Source organism: Corvus kubaryi, unplaced genomic scaffold (genome assembly GCF_017639235.1).
Source record: "Corvus kubaryi isolate FWS band 111438036 unplaced genomic scaffold, C.kubaryi_AGA036_p1.0 split3-37304, whole genome shotgun sequence".
Taxonomy (NCBI): domain Eukaryota; kingdom Metazoa; phylum Chordata; class Aves; order Passeriformes; family Corvidae; genus Corvus; species Corvus kubaryi.
This window is the reverse complement of record NW_024582087.1, coordinates 486,125-501,870: the sequence shown is the minus strand read 5'-3', so window position 1 is coordinate 501,870 and position 15,746 is coordinate 486,125. Positions and strand designations below refer to the sequence as shown.

Genomic DNA, 15,746 nt, shown 5'->3' with positions numbered 1-15,746 from the left:
AGGTGTGTGTGGCCTACCAGAAAGCCATGGGAGCCATGAACGTGCTCATAAGTTGGGTTCCCCCAGAACTGGTGGATATATTTGTTGTCTGACTGGACACTGTGCTCTTTATCCTCACCCAAGGGCTGCTCCTGCAACCTCCTGCTTTTACCTGTGGCTGCCAAGGGGTCCAGTTCCCAAACCCCAATAAAGGCACCCGAGCCTGTCCCTTTGAGGAAGAAGTTTGAGCCACAGCTGTGTGGGAGGTTTGCAATACATGGGAAATAATGCTTCCAACCCAGGGCATTCCATGATTCTAAACCCTGCATTCTCACTTCAGTGCCCAGGGCTGCAGAGTCTGCAGGTTAAAGGCAATTTGACAACTGAAATGAGGCTCAGTTTGTGGATGTAGGAGAACAAGGTGAAGGGTGAAAATGTTCACAACTCAAGTCCCACTTTCCAGAGGGTTTGCATCCCCTTTTCTCTTGAGAATGTGACTTGGGCTCTGGGTACTGAGCTCTACAAGAGCACCTGATCTCTGTCCTTCTCTTGGAAAAATGATTTGGGGCAAGCCACTTCTGCATGTCCTTTTTAGGTTTCTTTAGCAAAGCTGCTTCCTCAGAAGGCAAGATCCTAATGCTTAATATGTGGAGTAAGTGTCTGTTTCCTCCTTGCCTCCTCTAGGCCTCCTGGTTATCCCAACATGAATCAGGGGGGAATGATGGGCACTGGACCTCCTTATGGGCAGGGAATTAACAGCATGGCTGGCATGATAAACCCCCAGGGCCCACCCTACCCCATGGGGGGGAACATGGCCAACAACTCTGCAGGTAAGCCAGAGCTTTAGGATTTTATTGATTGCATTGCACTGGAAGGAAAATCAGTGTTAAAAGATTCCTTTAACTTCCCAGGGATGGCAGCAAGCCCTGAAATGATGGGACTCGGGGATGTCAAATTAACACCTGCAACTAAAATGAACAACAAGGCAGATGGGACGCCCAAAGCCGAATCCAAGTCAAAGGTAAAATGTTTGGGGTTTTGTTTTTATTGATTCCCATCCTCTTCAGCATCCAGGGAAATAAAGCCATGTGTTGTATATTCACTTGGATTGAACAGTGTGAGAAATGGAAGGGAGTGTTTCCCAGTCCTATGGGAGTCATGGATTTCGTTTGGAAAACAAATTCAGTATTAGGAATTATCACCTGCCACAGTGAAACTGCCAAAAGCAGCGTAAACAAACCTGAGTTTGTTGGTGGAGTGGGCCTGGAGTGAGTCAGCTCTCAGCTGGGACGTGGTAACTAAAGTGCTGCAGTTGTTTCACAAACAAACCTCTTACTAATCCTGTATTAAAGCCAGAAGAGGGAGGCAAACAAGTTCTTCAGGGAGTGTTTTTCTTTGCATTGCTGCTACCAGTTTCAAAAGAACCACCAAAAAAGCAGTTTCTGAGCCCGTGGTCTCCTCCTTTGCTACCTGAAGGAAAACAAATGCTCTGCAGGTTTGATCCCTATGCCAGCAGCAAGAAGATCCAGGAGATCTCTACTTCTGCTCCTGTGTTCTGGCATCTGCCTCCTCGGACGTGGAGGAGCTGCTGTTGTGCCGCTCAGTCCTGATCTCTCTTTCCTTCTCCTAGAAGTCCAGTTCCTCTACTACAACCAACGAGAAGATCACCAAGCTGTACGAGCTGGGTGGGGAGCCCGAGAGGAAGCTGTGGGTGGATCGTTACCTGGCCTTTACCGAGGAGAAGGCCATGGGCATGACCAACCTGCCGGCCGTGGGCAGGAAGCCCCTGGACCTGTACAGGCTCTACATCTCTGTCAAGGAGATCGGGGGATTGACTCAGGTCAGTGGCCCCAGCCGGGGACAGAGCTGCCCACAGCACAAAAATCAGCTTTGTGGTCAGATGTAAGCCGTGAATTTCCATTTAGCCCCGTTTTATTTCTGTTTTATTTCTGTAAATAAAACCCAGCGCCGTTTAAGTGAGCCAGATGTCTGCTCTCCCTTTGTCTGGGTGAGAACAGTCTGTGGCCAGATCCAATTCAAGCCCTTTTTCCCTGCTTTGTCCAGTGCAAAGATTGGTGACACTGTCTTTGTCTTTGCATCTGGCTGTCAGCTGACCTCGTGACTAATTTGATTTGCAGTCTGTCCCTGTAAGTCTGAAAAGTTTTCTGTAGGTGAAGAAGGGAGTTTAGTAGTTTCGGGGTAGCTTTGCTTAGCCCTCACTGCATCCTTTGTGTGAGCAGGGAAGGGTTGATTTCTCCTCTTGGAGGAGGTACAGTCGGGATTTGGAGTTTAGAGCCTCTTGTTTGGTTGTGCAGGTCAACAAAAACAAGAAGTGGCGTGAGCTGGCCACCAACCTGAACGTGGGCACGTCGAGCAGCGCAGCCAGCTCCCTGAAGAAGCAGTACATCCAGTGTCTCTACGCCTTCGAGTGCAAGATCGAGAGGGGCGAGGACCCCCCTCCAGACATCTTTGCAGCTGCTGATTCAAAGAAGTCCCAGACCAAGATCCAACCTCCATCTCCAGGTGAGTCCAGACCCTGCTTTGAGGTGTGCAGTGGATGTGTGAGCTGGAGGCTCTCTGGCACTGCACACCCCATGTGCTGAGAGCCAGGCTGGTCCGAGCTGCCACAAAAGCCCCACCTGTTCTCTGCTTGTGTAGAACAAAAATACTTTGGAAATGTGGGAGTGGGCAAGACTGGGAGTAACCTGAGCCTCCTGGGATAGTTCAGCTTTTGTGTGTCCAACCTCTGAACTCAGTTTGAGAAAAAGGAAAACCTAAAAATACACACACACACCTCTCTGCTTGCTGCTGCATCTCTGCCTGGTGAGAGTCTGGTGGAGAGAGAGCTCTGGAGTTTCCCTGCAAGGTGATTCCAACAGCAGCCCTTGTTGCTGCTCCTTTTTGGGAACCCACTGCAAAAGCTGTGCTGGTTTGGACTATGCCAGTGATACCTGTTGGGAGAAAAGGCTGAATGTGGGTGTGCACTCCTCTTCCCCAGGAATTCCTGCTCTCAGCCCTCAGCAGGAGCCAGGGAGGACCTTCTGAGGCTTTGTGCACAGAGCACTGGAGGCCTACGACAAGTTGGGTGCTTTAGAAATCAAGGCCTTTAAAACAAACCTTCGTTGTTGTTTCAGATTTGATGGGATGCTCCTGTTTCTGAATATTTAAGCATAATGCTCAATTCAGATTTGTTAAACAAAAAAAGAAAAGACATCCAGGCCAGCCATGCACGTCGTACTCTTTGGTCTTTGCAAAGTCTGATCCTTTCTGTCTCATTTGCATTGAGTTCATTGCTTGAATTGCTGCTGAATTTGCCAACTCTTCTTTAAGCTTGAGTTTTCCAGTTTGTCTTATAACTAAAAAACTTCAGATGCTTTTTCTGGTCAGGAGCCTGCTCATGTAGGTGAAATAAAAACTTGGTCTGCTTTGAAGTTCCTATAATGTTTGCAAAAAAATGCCTTTTTGGTTCTGAAACCTGGCACCATCTTTGTCTGGCTCCTGAGGAGTGGAATAATGAACCTCTTTTGAGTGCAGTGCAGTTGTATCCCAGCCCTGCCGAACCCTCCAGTGACAGTGGGCTTGTCCCAGTGCTCTGTTGGGCACCACATTTCTCTCTCCTTTCAGCTACAGGGGTTTTTTTAAAGAACTAAATCATGTCTTAGGTCAGGAAACCTGTCCCAGTGGAGCTTCAGCCCTGGTGTGTTGTGCAAGATAAAGGAACTTCTGTGCCATTAGACTGAACCTCTGTCCAAGGCGGTGTCTGAGTTTTGCTTGAACTAGGCCACAAATCCAGCCCCACTTTCTCTCCAAAACCTCTTTCTTGCCCCCCTGAGGCAGTGCAACAAACATGTTGAGAGCATTTGGGGTTTATTTGGAGAGAGCTGAGACTTTTTGGAAGCCGCTTCAGGCTTGCTGTAGCTCTAGGTGTGTGTCAGAGTGGATTAGGGGCTGCATCAGTTTTTGTTTTGTTTTAGCTCATGTGGTATTTGTGAAGGGCCTGGCGCTGCCATCTGGGCTGAGCTCCTGCTTCAGCACATCAGCAGAAGGAATTTTCAGGGCTCGTATCCCAAACTCTGCACGTTTGGGTCCTGCTGTGAGAGGGCTGTGCTGTATTTCCAGTTTAAACCCTTCTCTCAACTCGCCTTGCTCCAGACTCCCACGACTGGGAATGTGCAGAGGCAGCACTGAAGCCTGGCTGGTGGCTCTGATCCTTTATGCTGAATCACTCAGCGTGTCCCTGCTCCTCTTTCACTTTCCGTTTCTTCCTCTCTGTGCTCCCCTGGATCAGCAGGGCCTGGGGTTGTGGGGCAGGACAGAAATTCCTCTGTCAGCCCTAGGGCAGTGTAGAGTCCTGGTGGATGCTGCTCTTCCAGGGCCCAGTGTCCTCCAGGCCCCACACAGTCCCATCCCCCAAGGAATCACCTGGATGAGAATCAATTCCCTGTTTGGAAGCCTGTGGACAGCAGTGGGACATTTTGAATCATTTCATCATTTGGCTGAAGGGCTCTGCTCTCCCACAGACGTGGTTTGCCCTCCTTGCAGACTTCACAACCTGTTGGCCTTGGCTTGCTCTTCATTCCAGCCTGTTCTGCCAAATTAACTCCTGCAGAACTTTGGGAATGGTGAGGATTGCACCGTGCCATTCTCCATTAACCACTTCCTGAGGCTGCAGAGGTGGAGCTCCTGCTGCCAGAGCTCTTCCATGCAGTGTCCATCACACCCCTCAAAACACCGAGTGTTCCAGAGATCTTGGCCAGGGGGAACTGGGAATTCCCTCAGGGGCACTCGGAGTTCCCTGAGAGCCTCGCAGGTTCCCTCTCCTCTGGCAGAGTCCCCGGGGAGGCGCCTTGGGTTTGAATTCCCAGAGCGTGGAACTGGCCCCGCGCCAGCTCCGTGTGAATTTGTGAGTGGGAGGGACGGCGGGAGGTGGGGACAAACACCAAATGGCAGCGACGCAGGGAATGTCTCGGGGCCTCTTCCTGCCGCTGCCAGCAGTGAATTCCTGGGGGAAGCAGCGGGGCTGGGCTGCCTGGGAGGGTCTGTGAATGAAACTCCCCCGGAGCTCCCGCTGCCCTTCCTCCTCCCGAGACCTCCCCGGGCCAGAGGGAGTCGCAGAGCAGAGGACAGGGTGCCAGGAAGGTGGGGTGTAAACAAACATGCCCTGGACGTGACCTCGGAGGATTTTAATGAATAGCTGAAATGACTCATCAAGCAGCAGGGCTGAAGCTGAGGGATATCGGGTGCTGGGGACGGGAACTAATGGAAACATTAATTAAAGAGTTCAGCTCTTGCCAGCTGCGAGGAGCGGCTGAACCTGAGCTGACACTGTCACAGCGATCCCGGGCCAGGGGAGAGCTCCTGGAGCTGCTGGCACAGCTGGATTACACACGGGGGCTTTGGCCAAAGCTCAGCGGAGCAGAAAGCAGCGTCCAGAGGCTGGGACTTGCAGGGAACCTGCTGGACGGGTTTTGTCCTCCAGTGAAAGATCCGGCATCGCTGGCATTCCCTGTTCCAGGAATCCTTGGGAGTGGTGCTTGAATTACCCTGCGTGAATGCGCTGCTCTGGAAGGGCAGAGCAGGCAGAGGAGCCTCGTTCAGAGCTACTTGGTGGCTTCAGCTGAGGTTTCCATCACCGGGGAGATCCTGAGACTCCCAGGACAGGGTTCAGACCCCCACCCTCGTGGCTGGAAGGGATGTGAAGGTGACAGGCGCATCAGTGGTTGTCGCTTGGCAGGAAGCCCCGTGTTCCTGCCACGTGGTGCACTCCAGAGCATCAGCCTCCGATGGGGTAACTTGGGAAGCACCGCAGAGTGCCGTGGTGTGGAAAAGGGAACGAGGTTCAGATGAGCAGAGACACAACCTCTCAGCTTTAGGTTCTTCTGGGGAACCTGGCCCAGCCTGCCGTTGAACTGTTGAGCTCCTTGTGCTTTTTGGGGCATATTTCATCTGTCTCTCCCTCAAAGGACTCTCTGTTCTCGAGGCTGATGTTCTGGGAGGTTCAGCGTTGCATCCCTTGGGTGCAAAGCTGCTCAGCCCACGCTCCTCCTCTTGCAGCGGGTTCAGGCTCCATGCAGGGCCCTCAGACACCTCAGTCCACCAGCAGCTCCATGGCAGAAGGAGGAGACTTGAAGCCACCAACTCCAGCGTCGACGCCACACAGTCAGATGCCCCCTTTGCCAGGCATCAGGTACGGAACCACTGCTGGGGTGGGGTCACCTCTGGGTCATTGCTGCAGATGCTGGGGACTTGGGTGCCTGTTTTGGTGGGACTCCATCGCTTTGCTCCTTCCTTCGTGGCTCACAGCAACACTGTGTGTGAATATTCTTCAGTTTGGGGGTTGGGTCTGAAGACAGCGTTGTGGAAGGCAAGTTCCTCTTGACCCTGGAGGAGCAGGACTGTGGCCCTTGGAGGGGATGGCAACACCTGAGAGGGAGCATGTGAGGAAGAGCATCCTGAGGAGCATTGTGGACCTCTGTAATGTCGTCTTTGTGGGTTTTTCTGTAACAGGAGTAACTCCGTGGGCCTTCAGGATGCCTTTGCAGATGGCAGTGATCCTACGTTCCAGAAACGGAACTCCATGACTCCAAATCCAGGGTACCAGCCCAGCATGAATACCTCTGACATGATGGGTCGCATGTCTTACGAGCCAAATAAAGATCCTTACAGCAGTATGAGGAAAGGTGAGGGATCATCTGCTCCTGGAGTCCTCATCCCTGTCTGGCTGTGTGCTGGAACGTGCTGCAGGACACGCCCTGCTCACCCCTCCTCCCCAGAACATCAGAAGTCTTTTCCTAAGGCAGAGCTGGGTGTGTTCACTGGTTCTTTCTCTCTTCCAGCTCCAGGAAGCGATCCCTTCATGTCCTCAGGGCAGGGCCCCAACAGTGGGATGGGTGACCCTTACAACCGTGCTGCCGGCCCCGGGATGGGGAACATGGCCATGGGCCAGCGGCAGCACTACTCCTACGGAGCCCCCTACGACAGGGTCAGGTGGGTGCTGCCCCGGGGAGCCCTCAGGGAATGGTCACGTCTCCTCGCTGCCACGACTCCGCCGATCACCCTTTTCCACTGAGGGATCCTAAGTGGACCTGGGGTTTTTTTCTCTGTTTCCTCACAGGACGGAGCCCGGGATGGGACCTGAGGGCAACCTGGGCAGCGGAACCCCGCAGCCCAGCATCCTGCCCTCCACGCCCGAGTCGGGGATGTACTCGCCCAGCCGCTACCCCCAGCAGCAGCAGCAGCAGCAGAGGTCTGTGCCAGGGGCTGCTGTCCCCACCAAGGGCTCTGGGCCTGTGACAGTGGCACTAACACATCTCTCTCTTCTCCAGACATGATTCCTATGGCAATCAATTCTCCACTCAAGGCACATCCTCGGGCAGCCCCTTCCCCAGCCAGCAAACCACCATGTATCAGCAGCAGCAGCAGGTGGGTGATCCCAGAGCTCCTGATTTGCCCAACTGAGAGTTGTATCTGTGCCATTTGTGAAGAGGGGAAGATGGAAACTCTGGGCTGTGCATTTGCATTATCAATGTGAAGAATTAGGTACCTCGTCACAGAATCACACAATGGCTTGGGTGAAGAGACCTTAAAGCCCATCCAGTGCTATGGGCAGGGCAGGGACACCTTCCACTGTCCAGGGTGCTCCAGGCCTGTCCAACCTGATCTTATACAGGAGACTTCTTTTCCCATTTGCAAACGGTTTAAAGAAGTTTTAAGCAATATTCTCAGTGCTGTGTTAACAAAACAGTGTTCTGAGAAGGGAGGTTGTGTGGTTTGCACACTATGCTCAGACAGCAGAAGATCAGGAAGCTTGACTGGGCTTCTCCGTCCCGCTGGAACTTTCTGAATCCCATCCTGTTTCTGTAACACTTTTGGTCTAAGTGTTGACTTTCTTTGGAGTAAGTCCTGGATCTTTCAGGAGAGCTGTTTCGGGTGGATTGTTCTGCATAAACCAGGGGATTTTTTTGGTCTTTCCCTTTCTCATCCTGCAGCCAGAGGCTTCAGACTCCGTTGCCCTGCTGCCTCCTCCTCCTCGCTGTTCCCAAACCCATCAGGTTTGTTTCAGGACAGTTTGAATGAACGCGTATCCCTTTCCATAATCCTCACGTATGACTTGCTCTTTGTATCCATGCCAGGACCCATAATGTTTTCCTGATAATTTTAAGTCCTATGGTTTAGGAGAGTGTAGAGAGGGCACTCAGTGAGCTGCGCTAAGAATAATTCCAACTGCTCTGCAGTTTGGCTCTGCAACCAGAGCCACGGGGCTCAGAGCCAAGAGTTCAAGTTACTCTGGAACTTGTCATCTTTGAAGCCCTAGAGCTCCATCTGAAGCCAGTCATGACCATGGAGTGTCTGAATAGCCTCCACAGCAGCTACAGCTCAGACCTTGGAGGCAAGAGAGATCCTGGATTTTAATTTGGTCTCAGCAATTGGCTGTTTTCTCCGTTTGCACTTAAAAGAATCAGGGGTGAGAAGCCTTCTTGCTCCTTTCGGCGACGTGTTTTGAAATCCGCAGGAAAGGAAGACGCAAAAAGTACAACAGTTTTTAATGCATTTTGTCTGATGCTTCAGCAGAAACCTGTGAAATGTGAGAGAAATGGGGTCTGATAAAATTCCTGGATGTGGAAGGAAGCAAGTGCCAGTGTCTGGTCTGGTTTGTGGTGAATACAGAGCAGAGCTGAGAGAGGGAAGTCCTTTCTGTGGGCAGACTCCTGCCCCCAAGGCATCCCTGTAGAATCCACAGGGAAACTCCCCAGGCAGCCGCAAGGAATTGGCCTTGGCTGGTGAAATGGAACCACTGCTCCAACTTTCACATCGGATACGGCCAGCAAGGAGACAGAGCCTCTCCCTGGCCGTGCCGTGGGGCAGATCCTCTGGCTCTGGGGACTCTGCCCAGAGGTTTGGCTTGTCTGTTTCGTGGAATTGTTGGGGTTGGAAAAGACCTCTGGGATCAATGAGTCCAACGTGTGACCAATCCCAGAGCGAAGCACCAAGTGCCACGTTCAGGCACTTCTTGGATAACTCCAGCGATGGTGATTCCACCACCTCCCTGTGCAGCCCCTTCCAGCGAAACAATCCTGAATTCCCACTCAGCTCACCGTGTCCTTGCCTTTCTCTCCCCGCAGAACTACAAGCGGCCGATGGACGGCAGCTACGGCCTCCCGGCCAAGCGGCACGAGGGGGAGCTGTACAACGTTCCCTACAGCTCGGGGCAGGGCCAGCCCCAGCAGCAGCTGCCCCCGGCCCAGCCGCAGCAGCCCAGCCAGCAGCCGCCGGCGCAGCCCTCGCCGCAGCAGGACCTGTACAACCAGTACGGCAGCACCTACCCCGCCGAGCGCCGCGCCGGCCAGAGCCAGTTCCCCTTCCAGTTCGGCAGGGACCGGGTCTCGGCTCCCCCCGGCTCCGGCGCCCAGCAGAACATCCCCCCCCAGATGATGGGGGGGCCCATCCAGCCGGCCCCGGAGGGTCCCCAGCAAGGGGCCCTGTGGCAGGGCCGGAACGAGCTGGGCTACGGCAGTTACCCCAACCGGCAGAGCTCGGGCGCGGCGCCCCAGGGCCCCGCCTACCACGGGGTCACTCGAACAGATGAAATCCTGCATTCAGACCAGAGGGTCAACCACGAGGGACCATGGCCTTCCCACGGGAACCGGCAACCTCCCTACGGCCCCTCCGCCCCCGTGCCCCCCATGACCAGGCCCCCCCAGTCCAACTACCAGACCCCCCCCAGCATGCAGAATCACATTCCTCAGGTATCCAGCCCAGCACCTCTGCCCAGACCTCTGGAGAACCGCACTTCTCCCAGTAAATCTCCGTTCCTGCACTCGGGGATGAAGATGCAGAAGGCAGGGCCGCCCGTGCCTGCCTCACACATCACACCAGCAGCTGTCCAGCCCCCCATGATCCGACGGGACATCACCTTCCCACCGGGCTCGGTAGAAGCCACGCAACCTGTGCTGAAGCAGAGGAGGCGGCTGACAGCAAAAGATATCGGTAAGAGGAACCTCCTACCTTTCTGCTGGAGCCTTCTGAGGGATTGGTGCTGCCTTGGCCCTTTGGCACAGTCCTGCCAAGCAGAAAGGCTCTGCTGGCTTTGAAAAAAACTGGCATTTTTGCAGGTTAATTGTGTTCTGAGCCCCCGTTCTGGCATTGCCTACGGGCAGGTTGGTGGCAGACACAGCCTGTACGTCATCTTAACCAGGCTCTGCTCTTCACGGGTCCAAAAAGCAGTATCAAGTGTCTCCTTTTTGTTTTGAAACTCCAGGAGCTGGAAGTATCATGTGTTTATGTTACAGGAACTCCTGAAGCCTGGAGAGTGATGATGTCTCTGAAGTCGGGGCTGCTGGCTGAAAGTACGTGGGCCTTAGATACCATAAACATCCTGCTCTATGATGACAACAGCATAATGACCTTCAACCTCAGCCAGGTGGGTGCAGATGCTCTCTGGGACAGGTCTTTGAAGTGCTGGTGCTGCAGGGGTTTCTGTCAGCGAGGTGGCAACGAGCAGCTCCTGCAGCCTCCCTGTACCTGGAGCGTGGGGTGTGGGCAGCTGTGAGCGGTCACTCCCTGGCCTGAGTGATCTCTGTGTGTGCAAAGGCCCTCCCTGGGAGTTAACGGGGGGAGATACAACCGAGAGCACAGGGTGTGTGCAGGGGGGGCGGTTTGGGTACTGACAGCCAGTGTCTGCTTCTGTCCCTTTTCTCAGAGGACAAAAACCTCTCTTCTGCACCATTTATTGCCAGCATGGGAAGAACCATTAATTGCCAGCACTGGTTAAACTCTCTGCCCTGCGTGCGTTGGCCTGAGTTGTCTTCTGATCGCTGTTCCTTCCTCCCCTCCTGTTTTTCTCCTCCCCTGTAGCTGCCAGGCTTGCTGGAACTCTTGGTGGAATATTTCCGGCGCTGCCTGATTGAGATCTTTGGAATCCTGAAGGAATACGAGGTAGGAGACCCAGGGCAAAGAACACTATTAGATCCTGAAAGGTTCTGCAAATCTTCAGCTTCCTCCCCTGAAGAAGGGGAGGAGGACGATGAGCCACGGAACCTGAACTGTGAGGAGGAAGAGGAGGATGAGGAAGAGGAGGAGGCTGCGTTTTCGAGCAAGGACAAAGTACCTCTAGAGAGCAGCGAGGAAAAGCTCGTGAGTAAATTTGACAAGCTTCCAGTGAAGGTGGTGCAGAAGAACGACCCCTTCGTGGTGGATTACTCGGACAAGCTGGGGCGGGTGCAGGAGTTCGACAGCGGGCTCCTGCACTGGCGCATCGGCGGCGGGGACACCACGGAGCACATCCAGACACACTTCGAGAGCAAGACCGAGCTGCCCTTGCCTCACAAACGAGCTTCCTGCTCCTCTGCCTTGAGGAAACGTTCAGCAGCCGAGAGCAACCCCAGCACCAGGGAAGGGGAGGCTCCTCCGCCCGACGGCTCCTCGGAGAAGAGGATAACTGCCACCATGGACGACATGCTCTCTGCACGCCCGGGCTCCCTGGCAGGGGAAGAGGAAGAGGTCAAAGCTTTGGAAACGGCGAAGGAGAGCAGCAAGTTTCCCTTTGTCATCAGTCCAGCTCAGAGCCACAGAAATATAAAAATCCTGGAGGATGAACCCCACAGTAAGGACGAGACGCCGCTCTGCACCCTCCTGGACTGGCAGGACTCTCTGGCCAAGCGCTGCATCTGCGTCTCCAACATCATCAGGAGTTTATCCTTTGTGCCGGGCAATGACTTTGAAATGTCCAAGCACCCCGGGCTGCTGCTGATTCTAGGGAAACTGATCCTCCTACACCACAAGCATCCAGAACGCAAACAGGCCCCCCTGACCTACGAGAAAGAGGAGGAGCAGGACCAAGGGGTGAGCTGCAACAAGGTGGAGTGGTGGTGGGACTGTTTGGAGATGCTGCGTGAAAACACACTGGTCACGTTGGCCAACATTTCTGGGCAGCTGGACCTCTCCCCTTACCCGGAAAGCATCTGTTTGCCTATCCTGGATGGACTCCTCCACTGGGCAGTGTGTCCCTCAGCAGAGGCCCAGGATCCCTTTCCAACACTGGGACCCAACGCTGTCCTCTCCCCTCAGAGACTGGTTTTGGAAACACTCAGCAAACTCAGCATCCAGGACAACAACGTGGATTTGATCCTCGCCACGCCCCCATTCAGCCGCTTGGAGAAGCTGTACAGCACCATGGTGCGGTTCCTCAGTGACAGAAAGAACCCGGTGTGCCGGGAGATGGCCGTGGTGCTGCTGGCCAACCTGGCGCAGGGGGACAGCCTGGCCGCCAGAGCCATCGCCGTGCAGAAGGGCAGCATCGGCAACCTGCTGGGCTTCCTGGAGGACAGCCTGGCCGCCACGCAGTTCCAGCAGAGCCAGGCAGGGCTGATGCACATGCAGAGCCCGCCCTTCGAGGCCACCAGCGTGGACATGATGCGCCGCGCCGCCCGCGCGCTGCTGGCCCTGGCCAAGGTGGACGAGAACCACTCGGAGTTCACCTTGTACGAGTCGCGGCTCTTGGACATCTCCGTGTCGCCTTTGATGAACTCTTTGGTTTCACAAGTTATTTGTGATGTACTGTTTTTAATTGGCCAGTCATGACAGCTGTGGGATCCGAGCCCCCGTGTGCGTGTGCGTGAGTGGAGAACTTAGAAACTGACTGTTGCCCTTTATTTATGCAAAACCACCTCAGAATCCACTGTCTGCCCTGCGCTGTCCTGCTTCTCCCTCGGGGAAAGATGTCCCCGGCCCCTCTCCCCCTTCCCTGCCCTTCAAATTTGTCCTGAATCCCTTATTAAAGGAGACAAAGTTCTGTCTACATAGAAGACTTTTTTTATTTTAACCAAAGTTACTGTCGTTTACAGTGAGTTTGGGGAAAGACGACTTGCCGTGTTATCCCATTGACAGGCACCACTTTCATAACTGTTTTTAATGGTAAACTCTGAAGGACAAAAAGTGACTGCTGAACGCTGTGTGGTTTATCGTTGTACATTCACAATCTTGCAGGAACCAAGAAGTTACCAGTTGTGAACAGACCTTGTCCAAGGGAGGCCTGTGCAGTAGCGTGTAGAACTCCATGTACTGTACACCTTAAACTGTAAACATACTGTAATAATGTCTCACATGGATAAAAAAAAAAGAAAAAAACGCTGGATCAGCAGCAAGCTGTAGTTTTTAAAAATGTTTTTAGTTAATGTTGAGGAGAAAAAAAGGCTTTTCCCCCAAAGTATAATGTGTGAACCTACAACACCCTGACCTCTTTCTCTCTTCCTCCTTGATTGTATGAATAACCCTGAGATCACCTCTTAGAACTGGTTTTAACCTTTAGCTGCAGCCCAGCGCTGCCACGTGTGTATATATATATGACGTTGTACATTGCACATACCCTGAGACTCCTGCAGTTTTGTCCCCCTCCCCACCCCTTTATAGTATGACGAGTTAACGAGTTGATGACCTGCAAAAGCGAGACACAATTATTTAATCTCTTGCCAGACATCCCTCCCTGGAGGATGCTGTACAGGTCTCTGTGTATAAAGTCATTGCTGTCTCAGCAGCCAATCAACTTATAGTTTATTTTTTCCTGTTTTTGTTTTCTTTCTAATCGAGGTGTGAAAAAGTTCTAGGTTCAGTTGAAGTTCCTGATGAAGAAACACAATTGAGATTTTTCAGTGATGAATTCTGCATATTTGTATTTCAGACGATGTAGCTAAAAACTTGATGTAAATTCCTCCCTTTTTTCCTTTTTTGGCTTAATGAATATCATTTATTCAGTATGAAATCTTTATACTATATGTTCCACGTGTTAAGAATAAATGTACATTAAATCTTGGTAAGATGTTTGTAAGGGTTTTTCTTATTGGCAGGACAGGGAGGGCAGCTCAGCTCCTCCTCCCAGGCCTCAGGGCTCCTGCAAGGTGCAGCAGTGTCAGGTGCTGCCAAGGCCTGCCTCGCTAAGATCAGATGCTGCCTGGTCTGGCTCCGCTTTCCCCGGTGGAATTTTTCCTTAAGAGCTGCCCAGGCTCGGGGATCTGCAGCAGGAGCTGAAGCTGTGGCCCCCAGGGAGGAGGGAAGGGAGGCAGTTCCTCCCAGCTCTGTAAAATGGAAAATTTTCACTGCCCTCGCATTTTTCACATTTTCTTGGGAGTGTGGCGTGGACTCTCAACTTCCTCCCCTCCTTTCCAGCAGACAGAGCTCCCAGCCCCTCAGCAAACAGCGACCATCTTTTGGATGAGGATCTGCACGTGTTCAGGGCTTTGGAAGTGGGTATTTCACTGAGCCTGAGGCTTTGTCCTCAGTGGATACTGCAAGTAGGGTAGCTAGAACTGCTCTGAGCTCATTAAAGAAAAAACAGCTTTTTTTAAAGGCAAACGTCATTTTCGTTCAAAAATTCCCCTTGTTTTATCTTCCCAGTCCGCTCCTCGGGAGCTCTCAGTTCCCAGAGCCTTCGCTCCTCAAACTTCAGATTCCTGGGAGTAATTGTGCCAAAATCAAAGAGCCTTTTTCCTGAAAAGTCTTGTCTATCAGCAGGAATGGTGGGAGCTCTTCCTGGCAGGAGAGTCCTTCAAATGGATTGCTTAAAAGACAGGAATGGTGCGGGGCTTCCTTGGCTTTAAAATACGCTGGGAGCCAGGTGTGGGATCAGGGCTCTGCTGGACTTTGCTGTTCTGCCACACTCCGTCGATGCAAACCCAGCTTCCTGATAATTCAGTTCTGTATTCCAGGAGTTTTGTTTAACCTGATGAAACGGATGCTGAAGTTTCACTTCTTTTCCTGGACAGAAAGGAGCCATCAGCGAGGTGGAAGCAGGTAACGTGAGCAGCTCGTGTGTGCTTGTGTGGTGGTGGATTTAATCTGGAGTGAATGCTGTGTTGGGGAGGGAAAGGAGAGTCAGGAGTGCTCCTGAAGACCCATTTCACCAGTATTTATACACCCAGCTGAGCCGAGGGGAGTAATTCTGCTCCCCTGCACAGCCACGGCCACCGTGCGCTTCTGAAACGGTGAAATTCAAGGGCAGAGACGAGCAATGAGTGAAATGAGAACGGTGTTCCCAGTATGGCACTGGGAGTGTTCAGGGAGCCACGCCTGCCCTCCGACCCTGCCTGCCTGCAGCTCAAATCCTTGATGCTTTGGGCCTGATTTGTACCCAAATCCTTCCATTCCTACAGGAATTCCTTGAAACACCTTTTTGACCCCCATCACTCTGCCGTTCCCCATTTTTTTTCCAGCGGAGAAAACGTGAGTTCTTCCAAGCCTGATGCCTGGTTAAAAGCACTCAGGGAGTCTCCTTAAGGCCGCAGCAGCCCGTGATGGTTTCTCCTTCATCCCAGGCTGGATCCGGGCAGGCCCAGACCCTGACAGTTTTTAATCACGGATCTGGCTGGGGGTGAAGCCAAGTTTTCTCCAACGGAAGAGAGGTGGGAGGCAGAGAGAGGCGTTTAACAAACTCCTCTAGGAAAGGAAGGATTTGGGTCCAAAGCATGAAGGATTTTGCATTCTGGCCGCTCTGCCAGGCGAGGCTTGGGAAAGAGGGAAGTCCATGGATGTGGGGGCTGGGGGTAGCCGGGCCCAGCCTGTGCCCCAGAGGGCGCAGCTCCCGCGGGCCCAATGCCCTGCTCAGGTCGGTGTGCTGCTCGCTACTGGCGGGGCAGAGCCCTGGGCCCCGCACGGAGCTGTCCCTGGCCCGGTCCCTGGTCCCTGGTCCCTGGTCCCTGTCCCGGTCCCGGTCCCGGCCGCGTCCCCGCCCGCCCTCAGCAAAGATGGCGCCGCCCGCCCCTTTCCCCCGCGCGCAC

General features: G+C 53.3%; 1 protein-coding gene across 2 annotated transcripts in view; it reads left to right on the top strand.

Annotated features, from left to right (window-relative positions):
- ARID1A (AT-rich interaction domain 1A) overlaps positions 1-13,790 on the top strand; it is a 55,158-nt gene extending 41,368 nt beyond the window's left edge. The window contains exons 9-20 of one of the 2 annotated variants that reach the window (XM_042015624.1): positions 664-809; positions 891-1,000; positions 1,613-1,819; positions 2,295-2,502; positions 6,034-6,166; positions 6,487-6,659; positions 6,816-6,966; positions 7,094-7,225; positions 7,305-7,401; positions 9,102-9,966; positions 10,269-10,399; positions 10,834-13,790. In XM_042015624.1, coding sequence (XP_041871558.1) covers positions 664-809; positions 891-1,000; positions 1,613-1,819; positions 2,295-2,502; positions 6,034-6,166; positions 6,487-6,659; positions 6,816-6,966; positions 7,094-7,225; positions 7,305-7,401; positions 9,102-9,966; positions 10,269-10,399; positions 10,834-12,558 — 4,078 coding nt within the window. In that variant the 3' untranslated portion in view covers positions 12,559-13,790. Of the gene's footprint in view, positions 1-663; positions 810-890; positions 1,001-1,609; positions 1,820-2,294; positions 2,503-6,033; positions 6,167-6,486; positions 6,660-6,815; positions 6,967-7,093; positions 7,226-7,304; positions 7,402-9,101; positions 9,967-10,268; positions 10,400-10,833 lie in introns of both variants that reach the window. The other variant, XM_042015623.1, reaches the window with a different exon arrangement.
- Positions 13,791-15,746: the final 1,956 nt, after the last annotated feature.